This window comes from Mytilus edulis, chromosome 3 (assembly GCF_963676685.1).
Source record: "Mytilus edulis chromosome 3, xbMytEdul2.2, whole genome shotgun sequence".
NCBI lineage: Eukaryota > Metazoa > Mollusca > Bivalvia > Mytilida > Mytilidae > Mytilus > Mytilus edulis.
This window is the reverse complement of record NC_092346.1, coordinates 76,875,499-76,887,143: the sequence shown is the minus strand read 5'-3', so window position 1 is coordinate 76,887,143 and position 11,645 is coordinate 76,875,499. Positions and strand designations below refer to the sequence as shown.

General features: G+C 32.1%; 1 protein-coding gene across 5 annotated transcripts in view; it reads left to right on the top strand.

Annotated features, from left to right (window-relative positions):
* LOC139517448 (DNA polymerase alpha catalytic subunit-like) overlaps positions 1–11,645 on the top strand; it is a 63,831-nt gene that overhangs the window by 26,345 nt on the left and 25,841 nt on the right. For all 5 annotated transcript variants that reach the window (XM_071308487.1, XM_071308486.1, XM_071308483.1 and 2 more), the window contains exons 11-24: positions 58–168; positions 414–488; positions 842–915; positions 3,783–3,847; positions 4,360–4,397; positions 5,065–5,187; positions 5,499–5,583; positions 5,958–6,019; positions 6,479–6,571; positions 7,405–7,521; positions 8,299–8,486; positions 9,559–9,688; positions 10,593–10,706; positions 11,286–11,391. In XM_071308487.1, coding sequence (XP_071164588.1) covers positions 58–168; positions 414–488; positions 842–915; positions 3,783–3,847; positions 4,360–4,397; positions 5,065–5,187; positions 5,499–5,583; positions 5,958–6,019; positions 6,479–6,571; positions 7,405–7,521; positions 8,299–8,486; positions 9,559–9,688; positions 10,593–10,706; positions 11,286–11,391 — 1,381 coding nt within the window. The remainder of the gene's footprint in view (positions 1–57; positions 169–413; positions 489–841; positions 916–3,782; positions 3,848–4,359; positions 4,398–5,064; positions 5,188–5,498; positions 5,584–5,957; positions 6,020–6,478; positions 6,572–7,404; positions 7,522–8,298; positions 8,487–9,558; positions 9,689–10,592; positions 10,707–11,285; positions 11,392–11,645) is intronic.

Here is an 11,645-nt window from a genome sequence, read left to right as displayed (position 1 = left end):
AGATTTCTTACTGTGATTGATTATCAAAAAATAATACCTTAAAACATTAATTTGCAGAAATACCTGAAGGGAGAAGATACAGGATTTGAGGTTTCACTTGTTGATGTCTACAATGAGTTCAATGAAAGAGTGGCAGAAAAATACAAAATTCCAAAATTTAAATCAAAGGTATATTAATCAAAATTACTGTATTCATTGTTCTATTTGTTTAGAATTCAATGTAGAGTCCATTGGAACTAATGCAAACTAAACTTATTTTATAGATATATCCTTTTGTTTACAATGTAAAATTTTATTGGTTGATTTTCATAACACACGTTCTACAAATGCTTTTCAACATTTCATGTTTTAATCTACAAGATTATTTCACTAATAAACAAAATATTTCAGTATAATGATTTTTATATTGACAGAAAGTTACAAAACAGTATGCCTTTGAGAAAGTAGAAGTTCCTGTGGAATCAGACTATATGGAAATCAGATATTCTGTAAGTAGTTTATAGTCCGAATCAAACATAGGATAGTTATAATTTAGTTACTATCAAATATTTTTTTTTTTAGAATCAACAAACATATTTTTGCTGTATTCGTTAAACTGAGAATGGAAATGGGGAATATTTAATATAATTGAGCATTCTATTACTATGTCTGTTGTGAATATCATTAAAAAAACTAAAATTTATGCCACACTACGGCGTTTATTTTGATATATTTTTTGGTACATTTTTTCACCAATTACATTAGTTTGAATGATAATGATACAAACATGTCCTGTATTAACACAGATTTAGTGGATATGGTGAATTTGATATTTAAAATAATTTCTCTTTCCTCATTTCAGGCAGATAGCCCTGCTTTGCCATCAGATTTGAGTGGTAATACTTTTAGTCATGTGTTTGGTACTCATGTGTCAAGGTAAGTGTTTTGAGGTATAAAGGAGTCACCCTTGTCTATGTGGTACTCATGTGTCAAGGTAAGTGTTTTGAGGTATAAAGGAGTTGCCCTTGTCTATGTGTTTGGATCTGTCTAAGTATGTACAATGTGTCAAGGTAAGTGTTTTGAGGTATAAAGGAGTCACCCTTGTCTCTGTGTTTGGATCTGTCTAAGTATGTACAATGTGTCAAGGAAAGTGTTTTGAGGTATAAAGGAGTCACCCTTGTCTATGTGTTTGGATCTGTCTAAGTATGTACAATGTGTTAAGGTAAGTGTTTTGAGGTATAAAGGAGTCACCCTTGTCTCTGTGTTTGGATCTGTCTAAGTATGTACAATGTGTCAAGGTAAGTGTTTTGAGGTATAAAGGAGTCGCTCTTGTCTATGTGTTTGGATCTGTCTAAGTATGTACAATGTGTCAAGGTAAGTGTTTTGAGGTATAAAGGAGTCACCTTTGTCTATGTGTTTGGATCTGTCTAAGTATGTACAATGTGTCAAGGTAAGTGTTTTGAGGTATAAAGGAGTCGCCCTTGTCTGTGTTTGGATCTGTCTAAGTATGTACAATGTGTCAAGGTAAGTGTTTTGAGGTATAAAGGAGTCGCCCTTGTCTATGTGTTTGGATCTGTCTAAGTATGAACAATGTGTCAAGGTAAGTGTTTTGAGATATAAAGGAGTCGCCCTTGTCTATGTGTTTGGATCTGTCTAAGTATGTACAATGTGTCAAGGTAAGTGTTTTGAGGTATAAAGGAGTCACCCTTGTCTGTGTTTGGATCTGTCTAAGTATGTACAATGTGTCAAGGTAAGTGTTTTGAGGTATAAAGGAGTTGCCCTTGTCTATGTTTGGATCTGTCTAAGTATGTACAATGTGTCAAGGTAAGTGTTTTGAGATAAAAGGAGTCATCCTTGTCTGTGTTTGGATCTGTCTAAGTATGTACAATGTGTCAAGGTAAGTGTTTTGAGGTATAAAGGAGTCGCCCTTGTCTGTGTTTGGATCTGTCTAAGTATGTACAATGTGTCAAGGTAAGTGTTTTGAGGTATAAAGGAGTCGCCCTTGTCTATGTGTTTGGATCTGTCTAAGTATGTACAATGTGTCAAGGTAAGTGTTTTGAGGTATAAGTAGTTGCCCTTGTCTATGTGTTTGGATCTGTCTAAGTATGTACAATGTGTCAAGGTAAGTGTTTTGAGGTATAAAGGAGTCGCCCTTGTCTGTGTTTGGATCTGTCTAAGTATGTACAATGTGTCAAGGTAAGTGTTTTGAGGTATAAAGGAGTCACCCTTGTCTATGTGTTTGGATCTGTCTAAGTATGTACAATGTGTCAAGGTAAGTGTTTTGAGGTATAAAGGAGTTGCCCTTGTCTATGTGTTTGGATCTGTCTAAGTATGTACAATGTGTCAAGGTAAGTGTTTTGAGGTATAAAGGAGTTGCCCTTGTCTATGTGTTTGGATCTGTCTAAGTATGTACAATGTGTCAAGGTAAGTGTTTTGAGGTATAAAGGAGTCACCCTTATCTATGTGTTTGGATCTGTCTAAGTATGTACAATGTGTCAAGGTAAGTGTTTTGAGGTATAAAGGAGTCGCCCTTGTCTGTGTTTGGATCTGTCTAAGTATGTACAATGTGTCAAGGTAAGTGTTTTGAGGTATAAAGGAGTCACCCTGGTCTATGTGTTTGGATCTGTCTAAGTATGTACAATGTGTCAAGGTAAGTGTTTTGAGGTATAAAGGAGTCGCCCTTGTCTGTGTTTGGATCTGTCTAAGTATGTACAATGTGTCAAGCTAAGTGTTTTGAGGTATAAAGGAGTTGCCCTTGTCTATGTGTTTGGATCTGTCTAAGTATGTACAATGTGTCAAGGTAAGTGTTTTGAGGTATAAAGGAGTTGCCCTTGTCTATGTGTTTGGATCTGTCTAAGTATGTACAATGTGTCAAGGTAAGTGTTTTGAGGTATAAAGGAGTTGCCCTTGTCTATGTGTTTGGATCTGTCTAAGTATGTACAATGTGTCAAGGTAAGTGTTTTGAGGTATAAAGGAGTCACCCTTGTCTATGTGTTTGGATCTGTCTAAGTATGTACATTTCTCAATATTTTAAATTACTTGACAAAAAATAAAACAACAAAAATACAAAACTGCAAGGGAAATGTAATTCAGAAAGTCCATCACAAGATATTGATGAAATTTTACACAGTTGTAGAACGCTGATAATGAGCATAAATGAAAGTAAACATGCTTCCTTATATTAAAGTATACCAGAAGGGGAGGGTTTCCTTTTGCCTTTACCATTATATTTAAAATTTGTATTCAAACTGTTTATCTCATAGCATATGTGGAAGTTAACTTAAATGATCCCTGTGAGCAGTCCTATTGCACCCTTTTTACAAATATGTCATCTGTAAGTTTGAGACTGTTTTGAAAAAAAGCTCAGTTAGACAATGGAACATATTACACCTTGTTCTGTTATTGTGCCCAATGTGGTCCTTGTTTTACAGACAATACCAGCAACTGAAATACACCAGCAACAGTTATTTCCTAATTGGAATTAAGAATTCACCAGACATCTCTGATAAACAATTGCCATAAGCTTATAAGGAACATTGTATTGATTACCGTATAGCGGGTTAATTTCACGGATTTTCATAGATTAAGGTATACAAGATATTTTGGTGGATTCAAAACTTTTCTCAATACCTTTGCATGTACACTTTTAAATTGGGGGAATTAATTTTGGTGATTTTCTATCCGTGAAAATAAGCGAAAAATTTACAACCCATGAAAATAACCCACTATACAGTATGCTATATTCTCAGATTGCTTGTTGAAAAAAGTTGTAATTTTTTTTCTGTTTTTATTTTTTGTTGCAGTTTAGAACACCTTGTTCTTGAAACTAAAATGAAAGGACCAAGCTGGCTTGATATCAAATGTCCACGTAAGTTTATGATAAAAATAAACCTGTTGTAGCATATAAAGTAAATTAAGACCAGTTCTACATATCTGACCACAGCAAGATAATTTTTTGCTTTTATGAAGATAGGCAATTATTAAATGTTGCTTTTTATGTTTTTTATCAAAACAAAATATTTGAATAGCTAAAATTAATTTTAAGAAAGTCAACAGGTTGTGATGAAAGGTTTATTTGTTAACTTGATAGAAACTTAATTGGGAAATTATGATAATTAGTAGAATTAAACGGTAGGATAGATCACTATCATCAGATTTCATTGATAATTAGTAGAATTAAACAGTAGGATAGATCACTATCCTCAGATTACATTTCAGTAGAATTAAACGGTAGGATAGATCACTATCATCAGATTACATTTCTGGGCATGCATATGGCATATGGTCGGGTTGTTATCTCTTTGGCACATTCCCCATTTCCATTCTCAATTTTATATGTTATAAAAGATTTGTTTCAATTTCACATTATTTATTTTGCAGAAATTTCAACTCCACCAATAAGTTGGTGCAAATTGGAAGTAAGTAACAATAAAACATCATATGATCCCTCAATGGTATTGTGATAGCCTGCTCCCATCAGATAGAATAAATAATAATTGAAATTATACATTAAACATCCATTCAAATATTTTGCAAAGAGATACCATACCATATAAGGGGTTATTTTCGCCGGTGTAAAATTTCACGATTTTCATGAAATCATGTATACAAAATATTTTGATGGTTTCAAAACTTTAATGAATACCTTTGCACTTTTAAGGGTGGAATTTATTTAGGTGATTTTGTTCTATCCGCGAAAATTTACAACCCGCAAAAATAATCCCCTAACGGTAAGTTTTGTACTTAATTTATACTAACTATCTGCCTTTCCAAAGGAGGAGTTATACTGTTTAACCCCTGTCTGTGCGTCCATCCCATGAAATCCTGTCACATTGTACTTGGGAAATACAAATCAGAGCTTCCTGAAATTTGTAATCAGGCTTCATGTAAATGGTATACTGTGTTTTTAGACAAATTGCTCATTAACTTCCTGTGTAACCAAATGTATGGAGTATCCTTAGTGTGCAGTTGCTCACAGTTTTACTTGTTTTCATAGGAAGTTATAATTATTATGTAAGTTTTTTTAGAAAAATGGCAAAGAGTTGTGTTTAGACATGCATCATCTTTCATATATTTGAATTGTAGGTATTTGTGACAAGACCAGATCATATTAGTGTTGTAAATGATGCCAGTTTATCCCCACCCCCTCTGGTTGTCATGGCTCTTAATATGAGGACACTGCCAAACCAAAAGACACATCAAAATGAAGTAATTATTTATAGAAACACTATTTTATGTGAACTGTATTTTTCTTTAACTTGTGAAAAAGAAGTTTTCATGTATTGCAATTATTTACTCTAAATACTTCAAAATGTAATAAAAAAAAAATTTAAATTAAATATAAACAACAGGTTAGAAATTTCTTATGTCTGAATTTCTTTTCTGGATTTGGGATCGCTCAAAGCCAGTTTTTGAAAGCAGAGAATCATTCTGTTTTAATTAAAAACTGATAAATGCATCAAATTAAACTTCCAAACCTTGAGACAATGGTCTAAAGAATATTAGTATTTTTATTCCAGATCATTGGAATAGCTTGTTTGGTACAGAACTCTTTAGCCATGGATAAACCAGCACCTAAAATCCCTTTCCAACAACATTTCTGTGGTAACCAAAATTAGTCAATTAGTTTTTTAAATTCTTTATTAACTATTCACAAAAGAAAAGGAAATAAAAATAGACCGGAAACCTATCAATACCATTGGGAAAAAAACATGATTTTTTAATTCAACTTTAAATTGAGTTAATTTGACCAAATTCAGCTGAAAACTATATATTTCATGCTTAGAAACTTAAAAAAAATGAAGAAAATAGGTAGATACCACCAGAAGCAAACATGATATTTCTTTAGCAAAGTTTTTCTAAAAAAGTAGTATTGAAATGTATAAATGGAGAAAATAATTATATGTGCCTGTCCTAGTTGCCTTATAATTTTGATTTTTAATACCCTAGGTGACAACTATGTTTCTCTTCTTTTTCAGCAATAACTAAGCCAAATGATTGTATATTTCCTTATGACTTTAGAGAAAAAGCACAAAAAGAGGTAAAAATATGGGGATTGTTTTGTGTTAATTTTTAGATAAGAAATGAACAATAATATCACTATACTTTGATCATTTTAAGAAATTTGAATATAAGAAAGGAAAAAAAACTGTTTCCTGTGTAATATCAGAAAAATTGTGATACTGAAGGGTAAGATTTTTATCTTGTTAGAGACTTTTAGATGGGATTGACTTGAAAGTTGTATTTGCTGCTTCTCTGCTTAATGTGCAGCAGTAAGGAGCAAGAGCAGACTGGAATGCTGTTGATAATAATTTAATGTTAACTAGTGCATTAAAATCCAGCTCTAAATGTACATCTAATACATAGCAGAGTACAAATAAAATTACTTATAGATACACACAATTAACAAATATTGTAACGTTTTTGTGGCAAAACGGTCGTGAACCTTAAATATATATTACTGACTTAGTTATTTTGATTTCTATTTTTCTTTTTTCAGAATAATATGAAGATAGAATGTTTTCCATCAGAGAGGCCTCTATTAGGTTTTCTTCTTGCTAAAATACACAAGATCGATCCAGACGTTATTGTAGTAGGTGTCTTTGTATTTTAGGGAGTCACATGACTACCATGTGATCTTGGTGACAGTTATAAATTAGAAAATAATAGTTAACTAGGACATTGGGCAATTATTGATTTTTATTTAGGGTTTCAAATTAGCGGTGGTCTGAGGTCTGCAACCTTCCACTTTTGCAATTGGACTTTCATTTTGGTTACTAGCTACACCTGACAGACCTTTGATTTGAAAGAAAATAAAAATTTTACTGTGCTGACTATTTTTATAAAATTTTCAAATAAATGATTTTCAAATTTTTTTTCCATCTTTATTATTCATGACAGCAATGTTTATTTTGTTCTACCCCTAACTTTATACAGAAAATAGCCAACAAATAATGTGTAAATCCAAGTAAAATCATATTTGACTGACAAAAACAACATGGAAAAACAATGCATGCCAAAACCGGAAATGAAGACAATTACTATACCGGATCAGATTCCAGGAACATACTAGAGTAATTCCGGGTTTACACTAAACATGGTAACCTACATGACAATGCCATACCTATAAGCTATACAAGGATATCTCAATTTTAAGCTTGATTTGGCAGGAATAATGTAATGTTTGGGAAGTCTCATCAATTAAAGACTTAAAGAAAAATAAGCTTCTTCCATTGATGCCAATTATGAAGTTTTGAATCTTCTAGAATCTTAGAAGAGTGGAGGAAATATTCTCTAAGTTAGAAGATTAAAAAGGTTTAAAACTGGAAAATGCATATATTCAGATGAGCCATACAGTTTCAGTTAACAGTGTTTGTTTTATCATAAAACATTTCCATGGAATCAAATATTTTTTTCTGTTTACAGGGTCACGATATATATGGTTTTGATCTTGATGTGTTACTGCACAGAATAAATGTGAACAAAACAGCTCATTGGTCCAAAATAGGTAGATTAAAAAGAACAAAAATGCCTAAACTCTCAGTAAGTAAATATATTATATATAAACTTAGGCAGGGTTGATTAGCATCATGTAGATGCCAGTTTGTTGACAGTATTTCGTTCTTTAGATGTTTCAAGGGTTTTGCATGGTTTCATTTTAAAATAAATGTCTGCTCACAGGAGTTATTTGTTGCATTTGTAAGATGACTCTTATAGATTTTTTTCATTCCAGAAATCATTATAGATAAAGAGCAATTGTCAAAAGGAAAGATCTTAAGCACTATGAAATCAACATATAATCAAACTTAATTGATAGCTATCAAGCAAAAAAATAAATATCATATGATATTTCTTACCATGTGAGCAATTCAGGCTTTTTATAACCTCTTATATTCAATACATAATGGCCATGTATTAAATTTTAGTCTCATTTTTAGGTAACTACTAGTTAGACCGTCTGTTTTATGGCTTCATGTATGGATCCTTATTCCATATTTCGTTTTCTGATTCATTGCTGATCAACTTCCTGTTAGCTGAATATTTATATATGTATCTTAACACATTAAGGCTACATATGATATTTTGTCACATTTTTCTTAAGAACTACCAAGAAGAGCTTCCTGAAATTTCTATTTGTTATTACTGTTAAAATACTAAAAGTTCTATATCATATGTAGCCTTAATGTGTTAAGATACATATATAAATATTCAGCTAACAGGAAGTTGATCAGCAATGAATCAGAAAACGAAATATGGAATAATTAAGTAAGCATGAGTTAAAATTTTATGACATTTAACAAGAAAAATTTTGTTTAAAAGGGTCACCCTGGGATGAAAAGTGGTTACACAGATAAAACATCAACCTGCGGGAGATTGGTTTGTGATGTAATGATATCTGCCAGGGAGTTAATGAGATGTAGAAGTTACGATCTGACAGAATTGACCAATCAAATACTTCACCAAAAGAGAAAAGAAATTGAATATGAAGAGATAAGAAATATGTATTTGTATGTATTATATTTTGAAATAACAGTCTGTGATAAGGAATTTTAAAAGTTTTTTTTATTAATTAATGCAGTAGAATATAAAGCATCCATTAAGTTTTAGAACATTCATTTAAGAATTGAATGCTTTTTTTTGTAACTTCATTGGGGTGTAAAAGCGTTGACCAAAGTACATTTTGTATGAAGCGCAGAACCGCTTCATTCCAAAAATGTGCGCACGGTCAACGCTTTTACAACCCTATGAAGTTACAAAAAGAAGCATTCAATACTTATCATTTTTTTTATTAATTCACCTGTGCACTTTATTGTGGGACCTCGTGTTATCAGGAATGATCAGTTTTATTGTGAATGCAATTGCCTAAGGAATAACATGTGATGTGCAGTTAGCCAATCAGAATAACATATTATAATGAAACATACATCTAATATAATTATTTCAAAAGAATTTGAAGATTGCATAATAATCATTCACATTCTGCAGTATTTTTCATATCCATAACTGATGGAAGTCTTTCATTGAGAAAATACATTGCCAATACCACTCAATTCAATTATTACATATTTAAGCCGCAGCTCTCCAGTCTATTGCACACTTTCTGGAATCTTGATGGTCTGACAGTATGCTCTTACAGGGTGCTATAAGTCTTGGGTTAGTTTCCTGTCTAGTATGTCTAATGATGGTCACATGATCTATAACTCTTTTCAAGGCAGGGATTAGAATTAAAATTTTGTCATGGTAGCCAACAGATTACATTTTGGTAGCCGATATAGATAGTTCTATACAAGAAGAATAGAAATTTTAGTTTAGTTGGCCCCTTCTTATTTGAAACCCTGCATCAAAGGAAAGTTGGTCACCCAACATAAGTATGCAATAGGACAACATACACTTTGGATATGAGTTAACAGACATTGCACAAAATTGTTCATTACTAAAAGCTCTCTACAATTTTATCTTTGTTTCTTTATGTATTATATCTTAAGGACTGTGATGGTTCTCTGAAAGAAGCCATCAAGAAAGGATTACAAAATAATTAATAAATTAAATTAAATTAACTGTTTATATATTGTTTTCTAGGTTATCTCCTCATTTATTAAAGTTGATAGAGTTAACCTTACTGGATTCAACCTATATCCTGAGAATTATGTATGAACTCAATGTTATACCATTGGCTTTACAGATCACTAATATATGTGGTAATGTGATGGTAGGTAGTATTATTGATTTGTCAGGTTGACTTTCATATATGTGGTAATGTTACTTTAAATTTTTATTGGAATGTCAAGTTAACAGCATAGAGATTTATTTGATTGACTTTTTGCTGAGTTGGGCAATGGCTATTTCATGGAGAATATTTATACCCCTGTTTTAAAAAAGTGGGGGTCTAATGTTTTTCCTCTGTCCTTCCCATGAATATTTTTCATCCCATCTTTCTCAGGGAACTACATTACAAGGATTTCTGAAATATTGTTTATATGAGTCGGCTATACCATGTAATGTGTTTTCTAATTTATTACTCAACAACTTCCTGTTTACCTTATACTTCTAGCAGGCAGGGTATCATTAGTGAGCAGTAGCTCACAGATTCACATGTTAATTGATGGAGGAAGCTGGAGTATTCAGAAAGTACCATAGACCTTTAGCATAAAAAATTGGCAATCCTTTTCAGTTGAGATCAGAGTTAAATGCACTTGCATCCAGTGGAACTCACAACTTCACTATTGACAAGCTTCAATTTATTTCATGGTACTTCACAAGATTGTTAAATCATTTACATACTCAGTATCCCTTCTTTTCTTCTTGCTAATGTAGTTGTTAAGGAAACCTTGCAACTTAAAGATCTGAGGTGTTAAAAGATGGTCAAAGTTTCTAACCCTATTGAACATTCCCTCACTTTTCAGTGGCAGTTCAAATTTGCCACCCATTAATTGGGTCAACTTACATAGCAGACCCTGCCTTATGTATTAAAATTTTTGTTTATTCTTGTTCTGATTATGCATGAAATATTTATCACTTGACCTAAATAAAGAAATTGATCAAAATAAATCTTTCAATGATATATGTGATATTTGTAAAAAGTTTACTGGTACTGACAGAAGATTTTTTTGTAGACCAGAACTTTAATGGGTGGAAGATCAGAAAGGAATGAATATCTTTTGCTGCATGCATTCACAGAGAAAAATTTTATTGTGCCAGACAAGGAATACAAGAAAAAACAAATAGTGGTAACATAGACATTTATAAAGTTTACTACATTCATATTGCTGATATTTGATCTAAAAACAGAAGTAATTCAATTGATTTTTTTTTAAAGATAGCTCATATAGAAACTAAATAAAGATTTTGAGATTTCTGCAAAAAATCCATTTAAATGAAAACTTAAGTTTTATGCCACAGCTGCGTTGAAGAGGACTTGGCTTTTCAATCTATAAGTATGTCCGTACATCCCAAAATGTTATTAGACTTAAACACAATGTTTTATTACTGCAAATGTCCAATCAAGTGCAATTTTGGGTGTTATTACTTTAACTGTTCTTGAGTTATGTCCCTTTATAACATTATAAGCAAGTGTAGGTATCATCGACACATTCTCCATTTACACCAGTCGCTTCCAATGAATCAACACAGCGCCTGTCATTAGTTAAAGAACATTCTGGTCATAATGACATATGTTCTGATTAGTCAAGGCCCTTGAAGCAATGAATCACTGCTCACGTAGATATTTTAACAGTAAAGCAGGTGAATAAGCAGTTACCAAAATTTATAGACTCAAATATATTGAAAATAGACAAAATCCCTTTTAGAATGAAGGAAATGATGATGAAGACTTAGATGGAACCAGGACACAGAAAACACAAGGAAAAAGGAAGCCTGCTTACGCTGGTGGATTGGTTTTGGAACCAAAGAAAGGTAAGAATGATTGATAATGATTCTTTTCTCAAAAGGGCTTGAGGTCATATTTGTTATTGTGTAAGCCTTTGGTTCTTTGTTGTTATGTATGCTAGCACTGTTTTCAATTTTATATAATGAAGATAATATGCTGATCTGTATAAAAACACATGTTGAGTATACTGTCGATTATTATTATTCATTGGATACCAATTTTTATTGGGTTTCAAATTCAAATGTTAAACAAATTGCAAAGGAGTAGGTCCGATAAGGGC